This window comes from Pantherophis guttatus, chromosome 4 (genome assembly GCF_059756535.1).
Source record: "Pantherophis guttatus breed Tessera chromosome 4, ASM5975653v1, whole genome shotgun sequence".
NCBI classification, from domain to species: domain Eukaryota; kingdom Metazoa; phylum Chordata; class Lepidosauria; order Squamata; family Colubridae; genus Pantherophis; species Pantherophis guttatus.
In genome coordinates this window covers 5,584,757-5,598,607 of record NC_142066.1, presented here as the reverse complement: position 1 = coordinate 5,598,607, position 13,851 = coordinate 5,584,757, and the positions used below count along the sequence as shown (strand labels likewise).

Sequence of the window (13,851 nt, the reverse complement as noted above, 5' to 3'; positions counted from 1 at the left end):
GAGGAAATGAAAGGAAGGAAGGGGAAAGGAGGGGAAGAGAAGAAAGAGAAAGAAAGAAAAAGGAAGGAAGAGAAGGGGAAAGAAGGAAGGGAAGGGAGGAAAAGGAAAGGAAGGAAGAGAACCGGAAAGAAGGTAGGAAAGGAAAGGAGAAAGGGGAGGGAGGGAAGGAAGGAAGGAGGAAAGGAAGGAAGGGGAAAGAAGAGGGGAAGAAGGAAGAAAGAAGAAGGAAGGGAAGGGAGGAAAAGGAAAGGAAGGAAGGAAGGAAAGGAGAAAGGGGAGGGAGGGAGGGAAGGAAGGAGGAAATGAAAGGAAGGAAGGGGAAATGAGGGGAAGAGAAGAAAGAGAAAGAAAGAAAAAGGAAGGAAGAGAAGGGGAAAGAAGGAAGGAAAGGGAGGAAAAGGAAAGGAAGGAAGGAAGAGAATGGGAAAGAAGGAAGGGAAGGAGAAAGGAAAGGGAGGAAGGAGGAAAGGAAATGGAAGGTAAAAAGGGAAGGGAAGAAAGAAAGAAAGGAAGGAAGGAAGAGAAGGGGAAAGAAGAAGGGAAGGGAGGAGGGAGGGAGGAAAAGGAAAAAAGAGAAAACTGAAGGGAAAGGAAGGGAAGGGAGGAAAAGGAAAGAAAGAATGGGAAAGAAGGGAAAGGAAGGAAAGGAAAGGGAGGAGGAGGGAGGGAGGAAAAAGGAAAGGAAGTAAGGAAGAGAAGGGGAAAGGAGAAGAAAGGAAGAAAAAGGAATGAAGCAGGAAGTTCCTGTCCCCAATATAATTTTTGTTATTTTTAATGCCTCCATCTCAACTTTGGCTCTTAGCTGTGCCAAGAATATTAGGACGCAACATACTTTGGCAAGGATAAGCGATCAGCTCATGTGTTGCTTTTGTTGGTTGTTGTTTTGTGAAATTTGTGCCAATGTATAAACACCCTGCCTCTACCACTCACCCCCCCCCATGAAACACAATAACTCACGGTCTGAATTCAAGCCGGATTTCAGCTGTGTGAAAAATGGGGAAAACTTTTAACCCACAAATTGTAGCTTTGGATTAATGGAAGACACGTCATGCGTGAGGCCCTCTGGATATGTCGGACTACAACACCCATCACTCTCCCCGCGGCCACCACTAAGAGGGCACCTTTGAGGGCCGTGTTGTCGATTTTGGATGACGAAGGGCATGTCGGAGGCAATGCTAAAGTATTTTGAGTCTATCATAAAACTCGTAAAACTGTTTAGGGAATAATTTTCTCTGAATTCAGGTCTTACTTAATCACAGACCGAGTATAGGAGTTAGTCCTCGATTTACAACCACAATTGAGCCCAAAATTTACGTCGCCCAGTGAGAAATTTGTGAAGTGACTCTTGCCCCGTTTTACGACTCTTTTTGCCACGTTTGTTAAGCGAATTACTACTGCAGTTGTTCAAGTAACACCGTTGTGAAGCAAATCCAGTTCCCCCGTTGCTCGCTAGAAGGTCGCAAAAGGGGATCACACGACCCCCGGGGTACCATGACCGTCGTAAGTGCGAGTCAGTGGTCAAGCACCCGAATGTAAATCACGTGACCATGGGAATGCTGCAATGGTCGTTAAGTGCGAAAAATGGTCATAAGTCACTTTTTTTCAGTGCCGTTGTATCTTCAAACGGTCACTAAGCGAACTGTCGTAAGTCGGGGACTGCCTGCAAATTGAATCTCTTTCAATTCTCACATTTTCAATCAAAGAAGGGTCAGCAACCCGTGGCTCCGGAGCCGAATGTGGCTCTTTCATCCGTCTGTTGCAGCTCCGTGTCACCGATCAGCTCCACAATTGATAGGGCTTTCGGTTAGAAGATGTAGAGGAAAAAGAACGCCGAGTTAGGAGGAGACTCTATGGTAGTGGAACCAGACTTCCGGTCAGCTCCAGAATTGAACGGGGGACTTCTGGTAGGACCTTTGAGTGTTTAAGGTTGTCGACCCCTGTTATAGACAAATAAGAAGGAACCACATTCCAGACAGGGATTGAGGTTCCATCAGAACGCTGCTTTATACAGCAAGTCCTCGACTTACAACCACAACATTTGAGCCCAATGTTTCTGTCGCTAAGTGAGACGGATGTTAAGTGAATTTTGTCCCTTTTTACGACCTTTCTGGCCACAGTTGTTCGGTGAGACACTGCAGTTGTTAAGTTAGGAACACGGTTGTTGAGTGAATCCAGCTTCCCCATTTGACTTTGCGGGACACCGTGACCGTCTTAAATATGAATCAGATGCCAAGTGTCCGAATTTCGATCACATGACCGACGGCGATGCTGCAACGGTCATAAGTGTGAAAAAAAAATGGTCCCTTTTTTTCAGTGCCGTGGTAACTTTGAAACTCTTGTAAGTCGAGGACGCTAACTCGTACTATTTTTCCCTCCGAAAGAAAAATAAATAAATCACACTTTATACTACTTTTAAAAAAGAGGGGAAAATCCAGCATTTATTATTTTTCTTTTTAAAAAAAAACGTAAAAGGGGAAAAACTAACTTTGCCGTTTCTTAAAAAGTTTTTTTTTTTTTTTAAAGTAACAAAACAGTTCCAGACAACGTAGGCAGGGGCCAAAAGTAAAATAAATCTTTTAAAACTTCCAGCGTTTCAAGTCCATTTCCACCCAGAAATGGATTGTTTGTGTGGTTTTTTTTTTTTTTAAATTTATTATTGCTAACGTAAAAAAATGGAATAACAGAACGTATTGTAATGTAACAGCCTACATTACCAGCTGTCGCCATTTGACATTATACATATATATATATATATAATATATCCCTTTGAAAGAACGGGTGTTTATTATTAATAACAAAATAATAACAATAATAATAAAAAGTTGAACAATAAACAATATTAAGCCCCACCCCCCACCCCACCCAGAAACAATTCGATCGTTAAACACAGTTTAATTCCGTTTGGAGACCCCTTTCGAAAATATTTATATAAATCCACCACCCCCCTGCCCTTATTAAAAATGCTCTGAGCAGGAATTGGGGGTGGGTGGGTTTTAAGGCACCCAGTTCCCGGCCTGCAGGATTTCGACATTCTCCTCCTATGCCTATTCTAATTTCCCCACATCCCATTAATGTGCTATTTTTAATCCCTTGCATTTTTTTTCTTTAAAAAAAAAAGGCATTTCTATATAATAATTAAAATTACATACTTAAAAAAAAATAATAAATCAAGACACAGGATCATAAGGCAGTTTGAGGCAGTTCTCCGGTGCAATTTATCTCTCCCGCCCCAACCCTCGTTTTGCAAAAAAAAAAAATGCTGCTTTCGGTTCATTTTCGCAGAATCTGGAATAGATTTTAAATCAGGGGATCCCCGACCATGGCCACTTTAAGATGGGTGGACTTCAACTCCCAGAATTCCTCAGGCAGACATGTCCCCAACTGTGGCCACTTTAAGATGGGTGGACTTCAACTCCCAGAATTCCTCAGGCAGACATGTCCCCAACTGTGGCCACTTTAAGATGGGTGGACTTCAACTCCCAGAGTTCCTCAGGCAAACATGCTGGGCTGGGGAATTCTGGGATTTGAAGTCCGTAAAGTCTTGAAATAGCTAAGGTTGGGGGCCATTTTAAATGACAATGCCAGTGGACTTCAACTCCCAGAATTCCTCAGGCAGCCACACTGGCTAGAGAATTCTGGGAGTTGAAGTCCGTAAAGTCTTAAAGTAGCTAAGGTTGGGGACCCCTGTTTTAAATTACAATGCCAGTGGACTTCAACTCCCAAAATCCCTCAGTTAGACATGCTGGCTGGGGAATTCTGGCATTTGAAGTCCGTAAAGTCTTAAAAAGTTGCCAAGGTTAGAGAACCCCTGTTTTAAGGGACAACTGTAAACACCAGGCTAATATCATCAGCTGGAGAAGTTAACACTTCCAGAAGCGGCCCTGCCAACATCTGGATTTGGCGGGTCAACCTGATCACCAGTCAGGTGTCTTCCAGGGAAATGGAGGACTCCGTCCCCAAATTCTCGGCCAAAATGTCCAACAAGCCTTAAAAATTGAGCCCTAACTTGGGGCGGTTGAAAAAAAATCAAGATGGCGGTCAACGATGGCGGCCATCTTGAATTTTTGGATGATCCCGAATCTCAACATCTGGAAGGCACCCGGATGGGACAACTGGTCTTGGCAAACATCTCCTGTAGCCCACATAATCTTGGTCCCTCTCTCCCTCCCTCCCTCTCTTTCTCTCTCAAACATGCCCCATTTTCCACTATGATCTAGGTACCAATGGTCCATTCATTACACCATGAGGAAAGCTCGGCTGACCCCCTTTCCCACCTGACCCGTTAGGCCCTTTATGATTCTTCGCTGCCCCCTCCCCAAGAAAAGTTGGCGTTTGGGACCAACCCTCCAACCGTAGCGTCCCACCCGTTTTCCTCCCTGCTGTTTTTGATCGGTAAGACTCCATCGCCGGTTAGCCATGGTTCCTCCTTCCCTCTCGCCCAATGGCAGGAGAAGGTCTCCTTCAGAAACACCGTACTTCCTTTCCAGATCCATGGATCTCTAGAACTGAGCTCTAATAACGCTTCGCCCACCTATGGGCCTACAACCTGCAACTTCCCTACCCATTATGGTTTCTGGTTCGGCAACGTGGATGAGATGATTTTCCATTATTTGCCCTCAGAAGGAAGGACCAGCAAGGTGGCAAGAGAGAGAGACCTAGAGACCAATTTTTAGATTTGAAATTCCACGGGATGGTCGGGAGAACTAAAAGTGTTCGCGGTATGGACTTCGGGCCACCGGTTTTGCAAGCAAGCGGGAAGGTCATGAGGCGTGTCCGTTCTCTACGAGGTCAACAGATGGGTAGCCATGAGGTTAGCCTGGCCATAACGCCCCGTAAAGTGGGCTCCTCAACTTTCTGCCTCATCAGATTAATTAAGGGGTGTGCTCAGCACACCCGCTTGCCCAGTGGGGTGAGAATGGATAACGGAAATGTCGTGGGAAGGAAAGAGAGGCTGAGGGAAGGACAGGAAGGAAAGAAGGAGGACCACCGTGGACAAGAAAAGCTCTCGGAGAGAGAACGTGGCTGATGGCTGGCAAGCAGGCGAGCCGGACAAGACATCCGACAGCAAACGGGACGAAGAAGCAGGGAGGAATATGGGGTGCCAGGAGAAAGATGACTCAAAAGGTGGCAACAAAGAGACCGGACCCGAATTGTGACAGGCAGGTAGACAGGGTGGAAAGCAGGTGAGACCTGTCCTCCTGAAACATCTCGAAAGGTCGGTCACACCTTGTCCAGCAGTGACCGCTGGCAATAGAGCAACCGTTTGGGCGTGCCGTAACGCTTGAAGATCAGAATGGCGACTCCCACGGCACAGATGGTGAGGAGCAGCAGGACGGGGATCGCCACTGCGGCGGCGTTCAGCCCGCGTTCCTCAGCATTGTCCACCTCAATGATGATGACTTCTTCTCCCTCGCGACGGTCATCGGTGGTGCATCCCATCCAGTCTCGCAGCACTGACTTGGGGTATCCCGGTTCAACTTTGAGTTTCTCATTGTTAAACTTCCAATAACGGTCTCCCTTGTAAAAGTAGGTGAAGGCTGTCGAGGGGAAACAAGAAAGAACAGACATGGGAGCGTAAGAACATGATGGTACATTAAATGAGAAATTGTTCTGACCCAGCTCCCCAAACACGACAAACCCTCTGAAGTTAACCCAAAGATTCCTTTATTAGAAGTGCCGGCAGCCCAGGCAAAAAGTTTCTCTCTCACCTCAGGCTAACAAGTCCGTTCGGCAGGGACATGAATAGTTGTCTGCCATATTTATTCATCTGTGCCCCCTGCCTTTTATCCCCAGAGCTAGGGTGGGGCTTCGCTAGCAGCAATGTCTCTTCCGTCCCGAGGACCAGACCATAGATTTCCACTGCTCTCCTCTCCTCTCCCTTCTGCGCATCCGTGCATCAGGCACTGGACCCAGCTGTTCCTCCTCTTCCTTATCAGCCACCTCCAGACCTTGGGGCTGTTGACTCTCCATCTGAGGACAGTCCAGGCTCCGCCTCTCTCTCTCTCTCCCCCCCCCCTCTCTCTCTCTGCCAGCTCCATTCCCTCTTCCTCTCAGGTTGCCTTGATGCTGGCCCTGACTCCTATGGCTCCTCCTCCTCCTCTAATTCGGCTGTTGGAGGGGCTGGCGGCCGACAGGCCACAACAGAAATTTTAATATATGGGATGGTGTGTGGTTTTTCCTTTAAATCAGACGTGGGGAGCTATGGCCCTTTTATGATTTGTGGACTTCACAAGTTGAAGTTCACAAATCAGAAAGGGGCTATAGTTCCCTATTTCTGCTTTAAATTTCAGGATTTGTGAGGAGAATTTTTGGGAATTAAATACAGGTAGTCCTCAATTTACAACCACCTCTCATTTAATGACCGTTCGAAGTTAACGACTTCAAAAAAAGTGGTTTAGGACCGTTTTTTCACACTTATGACCGTTGCCACATCCCCGTGGTCATGTGATCAAAATTTGGACACTACTGGTTCATATTTATGATGGTTGCAGCGTCCTGGGGTCACACAATCCCCTTTTGCGACCTTCTGACAAGTAAAGTCAATGAGGGAAACCAGATTCACTTAACAACCGTGTTCCTCACTTAACAACGGCGGTGGTTCGCTTAACACCTGCGACAAGAAAGGTCGTAAAATGGGGCAGAGCTCATTTAACAACTCTCACACTTAGGAAATTTTGGGCTCAACTTTGGTCGTAAGTCGAGGCCGACCTGTGAACGAAATCCAGAACCCAAAATTTATTTTCAGGTATCTTTTTAAAAATAAAAAAACTATGAGAGCAATCTTACATTCTGTGGCTAAAACAAATGTTCCAAATTTGGCATTATTAGAAAAACATTTATTTTGTCAAACCGAGACAGTGTTTTGTTTTTTTCAATGGGAATTCAATTAAATTTAAAGGAGTGGTGTGGTAGCATAGAGGTGGAATTCTCGCCTCACAATCAGGAGGCTATGAGTTCAATCCTAGGTAGAGGCAGATGTTTTTTCTCTCTGGGCACACTGAGAATATATCTGCTGAACAAAAAACTCCACGCTTGCGACAGGAAAGGCATCCGGCCATTAAAACACTCCGCTAGCTCCATTCAGCTGCCCAGACTCCACTCCGCAAGGGATTATGGTTAAAGGATGATGACGAATTCAATTAAACTTAAAAAAATCACCCTGCTTCATTCCTATCAGTTAATCTGAATGCCAAAAAAATAAATAAATGTGGACACCTCATTTGCATCTCATGGATGAAATCTGCAGGGATATATATTTTTGGCTGGACAAAAAAGGAAGAACGGATTGTTTAATGCATATTTTAAGCAAGACTTCCGCATTTCGGTTAGGAAGAAGGACTCCGTCTTCCAAATAAGGAAAATGATTAAGATAAACATAAGTCAGCCCATGTATGAATAATCATTACTAATAAGACATCGGTGAATCGTTTTATGCAGGCGCATTAAGAGAGACACCAGAAATTTTTCATCATGGTGGAAATGACTCTTAGCCACTCATCTACGTTCCTTATCGGGAAATGTCAAACTGGAGAGGAATTAAATATGAGTTTGAGGTTCTTAAAAGCATCTTCACAGAAGGCTCGTTCAATTCCCCTCAGGGAAAAAAAGGGAATTAATGGGAAGCCAATTGGATTTCATCGTTTGATTTAAGGCCATTCAAAGGCAAAACTGAATCCAATTGAATTGTATTTTAAAACCATTTCATTTCGATTTTTCCTCTGGGTTCTGCTCATTTCCAGAGGGGACCTTCCCCTGACCCATCACACCAGTTAGAGACAGTGGTGGGATTGAAATAACTTAACAACTGGTTCTCTGCCCTAATGACCGGCTGGGTGGGCGTGGCCAGGGAATGTGACAGGCAGCACTCGGCCTCCTGAACCCCCCTGGGAGCAAAAACGGGCTACGTGGGGGACGCACTGCCCCCCCTCCGCATCCTGTTTCGGGCCTAGTAGGCCTCCCTGCAGCCTCCTGGGAGCAGAAATGGGCTGCGGGGTGGGGCACCGCACCCCCCATGCCCCATTTTCGGCCTAGTAGGCCTCCCTGCACTTACCTGAGACTCAAAATGGGGTGCGTGGGGACTCCTGGGTGGGGAGGGGAGGGGCCAGCCAACAATTTAACAACCGGTTCATTCAAACCGGCCCAAACCGGCTGAATCCCACCACTGGTTAGAAACCATGTGCAGCCTTGGCTTGGAAGCAGAAATGAACTGGAACCGGTGAATTCAAACTATGAAGAAGGGAAGCCGAGGCTAAACAAATCAGAGTTTCCTGATAATACGAGCTGTTAGACAGTGGAACAGCTTGCCACCTGAAATAATGGGTTCACCATCTCTTCAAACAGAGGCAGTGAAACTGCACCGATCAAGGATTTTGACTAGATGAATCTCTAAAGCTCCTTCTAATTCAAAGGTCCTAGGAAAAAACTATGTTGCTGTCTTAAGGCATTCTCCGAAGTCATTCGGCTTCTTAACAGGAAGGATAGGCAAGGAATACCTTCTGCAATTATGAGGAGAACTATTATTCGACTAGAAACAATGTGGATTAAAATCTTGATTTGTCACTGGCGAACTTTGGAGTAGACATTCCTTTGCAGTCAAACCTACCTCACAGGGGTGTTGTAGGGATTCTTCATGGCAGGCTAAATTGGTTTCTTGTGTGGAATAATCCCAGGTATTAAAACCAATCTACCCTCCCCTTCAGAGCCTCGGTATTTCTCAACCTCATCGATTTTAAGATGCATGAACTTCAACTCCCAGAATTCTGACACACCCAATCAACCTTCCCCAAGTAGCCATCTTGGTTTGTCCAACACATGCTCTCATCACGTCTATGGAGGTGATGGTTGTCAGGTCATGATTGTCCCAAAGGTGCTTTTTTCCAAAGGCAACCGGACTTGGTTTTTCCTTGAAGACGTTTTGCTTCTCATCCTAAGAAGCTTCTTGTTGTGGTCTGCCAGCAGCCTGCCTAGCTAGTGAGGAGGCTGGGGAGGAACATGGGCCAGTCCTGGAGTCTGGGAAAGGCTCGGATGAGGGCTCTGCGTCGGAGGCAGTGACGGGGCCAGGGCCATCTGGGAGTGATGTGCGGACTCAGGAGCCTCCAGGGTTGGACAGCAGAGCTAGTGCGCGCATGCGCAGAGCTGCCAGAAGGCAAGAACAGCTAAAACAAAAGGGACAACTCAGGAGTAAGGCCTGGAGATAATTGGCCCCTCTCATAAGGCTTAAAAGAGGAGCAAAGGCCTATGGGCCCTTTGCAGGAAAGCAACATTGTTAATTCTGTTCCCAGTCAGCATCTCTGTTTGATTCTGGACTCCGTGTGGCTTTGCCAAGTAGGTCTTTGGCAGCGTGTCAAAGGAGATAAAAGGTTGGTAATTATCCCGAAGGACATCTCCCAAAGGACTTTTTGCAACTAATTAGGACTCAGCTGTGAATGAAAGTAATTCACAGCTGTTGCAATAAAAGAGGTTTTTGGGACTACTCGTGTGTCTTAATGATTCAGTAAGCCTAGGTCATAACACTTCTTCAGATCTGACTGAATGGTTGTTAGCGCTCTATTCTGAGAGTTGTTGAGGCCACTTGGAGGTGTATCGGGGGCATTCTACACCCATTTGCATTATTCAAGTGACCCTGAGGGCACGGATACACCTCCAAATGACCTCAACAACTCACAGCGAGAATGCTAACTACCAGATGACTGCAAGGAATATAAATCTTTCCATCCTCCACCATTCAGTCAAAAGCTTCTTGGATGAATAGAAAACGTGGTTTTGGGACATGCTCTTATCACCCATCCAACATGGCGGATGGGAGTTTTTACTTTCAACCGTAGGGGGCCACTTTGCAAAAAAAATAAAATAATAGTAGACAGTGGGAACGCTTTCGATGGTAGAAAAACAGTTTCTTTTTGAGCACTCTTGCTTAATTTTCTCCACATTTTTTCTTTTTTTGTATCTTACCTTCGTCACTGCCCATAAATGCACCTCGGGGTGAGTCGGGAATTCCCCCCCAAACATCAATGTTTTTAGGGTAATCCGCGTCGACGGATCGGGTCTCCTCATTGAAGCGGTAATACCTGCATCGCGAAAAGAGAACGTTGAGATTCATCGAACGAAAAAGAGGCCGATTTAAGCGAGGGTTGGACTAGAAGACCTCGAGGGTCCCTTCTGACTCTTACGATTCTATGATGGGAACTGGGTGTGAAGTTGACACCCAACTTCATTAAAAACCTTCAGGAAGGCTGCAATGTCAACCGTTAAATCTTTGGCGACCTTCTGACAAGCAACGTCAAATGGGGAAGGTAGATTCATTTATCCCAAAGATGCTTTTTCTAGATTCTAGATCAGAGGTGGTATTCAGCCGGTTCGGAGAAACTGGTAGCTTCGATGATCAGTTGGCCCCGCCCACCCGCCCCCGCTCTATCCTGTGCTTTATTTCCTGCTTTGTAGCTCATCTTAACTGTGCAGCGCAGCTGATTTTCCCCCTCCTCACTGTGCTACTTACTGTTGCTGACTTGGAAGATAAGCAGCTGAGCTTCTAAATGCTCCATTTTCAGCGCTGCGCGCAAGCAACTTGGGCACACATGCGCGCCCACCGAACCGGTTGTTAAACCAGCATTGGTGGGTTGTCCTTGGTTTGGACCGGTTCTATAGAACCGGTAGTAAAACCGGTGGGAGGCTCCGCCCACTGACCCAGATATCATCAGAAGCGATCTACGCTTGCGCAGAAGAGCCCACACGCGAGCAAAGCGAGCACGATTGGGCACGATGCAAACCGGTAGTAAAGATAAGTAGAACCCACCCCTGGGCAAAATCCCACCACTGTCCTAGATTCATTCAACAACTACTAACTTAACAATTACAACGATTCACAACCACCGCAAGAAAGCAAATCCGTGTAAAATGGAGCAAACTGTCTTGCTTAACAACTGTCCCGCTTAGCGACAGAAATTCTAAGCTCAATTGCAGCCGTAAATCAAGGACTACATGCCTTAACACTCTGGGATATAATTCCCTTCTCCAGCTAAACAGAAGCAGAGACGATAAACATTGGGCCAACTCACTTATTTCCCCGGAAAAAGTATGTTTTTCCACTCGGCATCCAGAAAAGGGCAGCGTCGATCCGATCCGTGGGGAGCCTCCTTCCTAACTCCTTGATATGTTTCGGGTATCCCGGCTCCAAGTTGGCTTCGTTGAAAACCCAATGTTTGTCCCCTGCAAGGAGAGAGACGGTCAACCAAGCCGTGCTAAGTATCTCTGGTCTTTGTTTGAGAAACATTCAAAACTGTTGGGTTTCTCTAGTCTAGTGAAAAGAAGGACTAGGGGAGACATGATAGCAGCATTCTGGTATTTGAGGGGCTGCCACAAAGAAGAGGGGCTCAGCTTATTCTCCAAAGCATCTGAAGGTAAACAAGAGCCTTGGTAGTACAGGGGTTTAAGGCACCCTGTTATTAAGCTTATTAAGACCAGCTGCCTGCAATTACTGCAGGGTTCGAATCTCGCCAAGGCTCAAGGTTGACTCAGCCTTCCATCCTTTCTAAGGTAGGTGAAATGAGGACCCAGTTTGTGGGGGCAATAAGCTGACTTTGTATAAATATACAAAAAGGATGAAGGCTATTGCTGAGCACATTGTAAACCGCCCTGAGTCTTCAGAGAAGGGCGGCATATAAATCAAATTTAAAAAAAAAAAACAATGGATGGAAACTAATCAAGGAGAGAAGCAACCTGGAATTAAGGAGAAACTTCCCAACAGTGAAGACAATTAACCAGTGGAACAGCTTGCCACTAAAAGTTGTTGGAGGTTTTTAAAAAGAGATTGGAAAACCACTTGTCTAGAATGATATAAGGTCTCTGGCTTGAGCAGGGGGTTGGACTAGAAGACCTCCAAGGTCCCTTCCAACTCTGTTATATTCTTCAGTTCGGTTCGATTCAGTTGATCCTCTGATTCATTTAACGCCAAATTGAAAAAATGAATAACTGAAACCCCAGGTCCGAGTTGTATATCACTGGTGGCTTCAGGTAGTTCTGATGCAAACAGAATGATGAATGGACAGACTATTTCTTTGTTTGTGCCAATAAACTTGGAAATGAGACCTGGCTTGTTAGCTTCTCAAATCAAATAGCTTTACTGCAGTTATAATGTGTTTAAATATTAGTAGTTCGGGTTGGTAGTCAGGCTGTTGGTTTGAGCTCCGAGCTTGGCATTTGGGTTGCAAACGTATCGTCACCATTTGAGGAGACCTCGTCAGTCTGTTCTGAATTGGGCTCGTCTGTCAATAGACGAGCCCAGCTCAAAACGCACTGACGATGTCTCCTCGAATGGTGATGAAACGTTTGCAACCCAAATGCCAAGTTCGGAGCTCAAACCAACAGCATAACTTTATTGCAGTCATTAACCAGTAGAGTTTAGGCTTCTTGTCGTTTCTAAGTTTCTCTTTGGGCTGATAAAGAATCCAGGTGGATTAAAATCTGAGTCACACCAATATGGTACAAAGACACGTTACATTAAAGAGCAGAGGGTTTTGAGCGATCCTGCACCATTCTGAATTTCAATGTTACTCCAATGTCGTGTTCTCCAAAGAAGTCTTCTCTAGAGGGCTTCTCTAGAGGTCTTGGATTACAGTTCCCATACTCCCCAGCTGGTGCAACCTGCAGCTACAGGAGCGGGAGGCGTGGAGATGGGATATCCAGAGACATTAGGAAGATACCAATTTGGGAATCGCTTTTTCACTGAAATGTACCAACCAAACCACAAATGTAACTTAGTCTCTCTGTACTCAATTTACAACCCATTCGTTTAGGGACCGAAGTTACAACGGCAATGAAAAAAGTGACTGATGACCGTTTTTCACACTTACGACCATTGCAGTATCCCCCCACGGACACATGATCAAAATTCAGATGCTTGGCAACTGGCTCATATTTACGACGGTTGCAGAGTCCTGAAGTCACATGCTTCCCTTTTGCGACGAACCCAATTCAATGGGGAAGCCAGATACTCTTAACAACCACGTTGCTAACTGAACAACAGCAGGGATTCACGTAACAACTGTGGCAAGAAAGGCCATAAAATGGGGCAAAACTCACAATGCAACTGTCTCACTTAGCAGCAAAAGTCGGAGGATTAATTATGGTCATGTTGTGGCCCGCAAGCAGAGCTGGCAGCAGATTCAGACAGTAAGGAGGTTAGGGAGGAACATGGGCCAGTCTTGGAGTCTGGGGAAGGCTCTGATGAGGGCTCTGCGTAGGAGGCAGAGAGGGTGCCAGGGCCATATGCCAGTTATCAGCTGCCTTCGGAGTCAGACATCAGTGAGGCAGATGAACAGATGGAACCTGTTCCCATTGTGCGCATCCGCAGAGTTACCAGACGAAGGGAACAGCTAAAGAACAAGGGTCGACTCAGGAGTAAAGCCATAGGTGGACGATGAATGGCTCCTCCCAGAGGGAATAAAAGAGGAGCGAAAGGGGAGTGGAGTTTGCAGGAGACAATTACTTCGTGGCTCCTTGACAGGTTTTGAAGATATCGGCCTGGCAGCTCTCCAAGCCAAATAAGGTCTGTGACTGTAAATTCTCCCTTGAAAGACTTTGCTGGATGTGAATGAGAAGAATTCACAGTAACTTAATAAAAAAGGCTTTTTGTCAGAACAAGGAGTCTGCTTCATACTCTTGGGAAGCCTAGGTCAGAACAGGTCATAAGTTGAGGACTGTCTATATGTTTTGCCGATGATTTACAACTGATAGGCAGTTCACTAAAATTCACATTTTAGGCTCGGTTTGCAAAAACCAGGAGACCATGTAGAGAACGGGAAGAGATTTAAATTTGTTCCTTCACGCTCTGTAATCTTGCTAGCTCTTCTCGAT

General features: G+C 45.9%; 1 protein-coding gene across 1 annotated transcript in view; it reads right to left on the bottom strand.

Moving 5' to 3' along the window:
* Positions 1-2,410: 2,410 nt before the first annotated feature.
* MMP14 (matrix metallopeptidase 14) overlaps positions 2,411-13,851 on the bottom strand; it is a 50,772-nt gene continuing 39,331 nt past the window's right edge. Inside the window, exons 8-10 of the mRNA XM_060684795.2 lie at positions 11,055-11,205; positions 9,952-10,067; positions 2,411-5,537 (exon numbers count right to left, since the gene is read on the bottom strand). Of these exons, the coding sequence (XP_060540778.1) occupies positions 5,221-5,537; positions 9,952-10,067; positions 11,055-11,205 (584 nt within the window). The 3' untranslated portion in view covers positions 2,411-5,220. The remainder of the gene's footprint in view (positions 5,538-9,951; positions 10,068-11,054; positions 11,206-13,851) is intronic.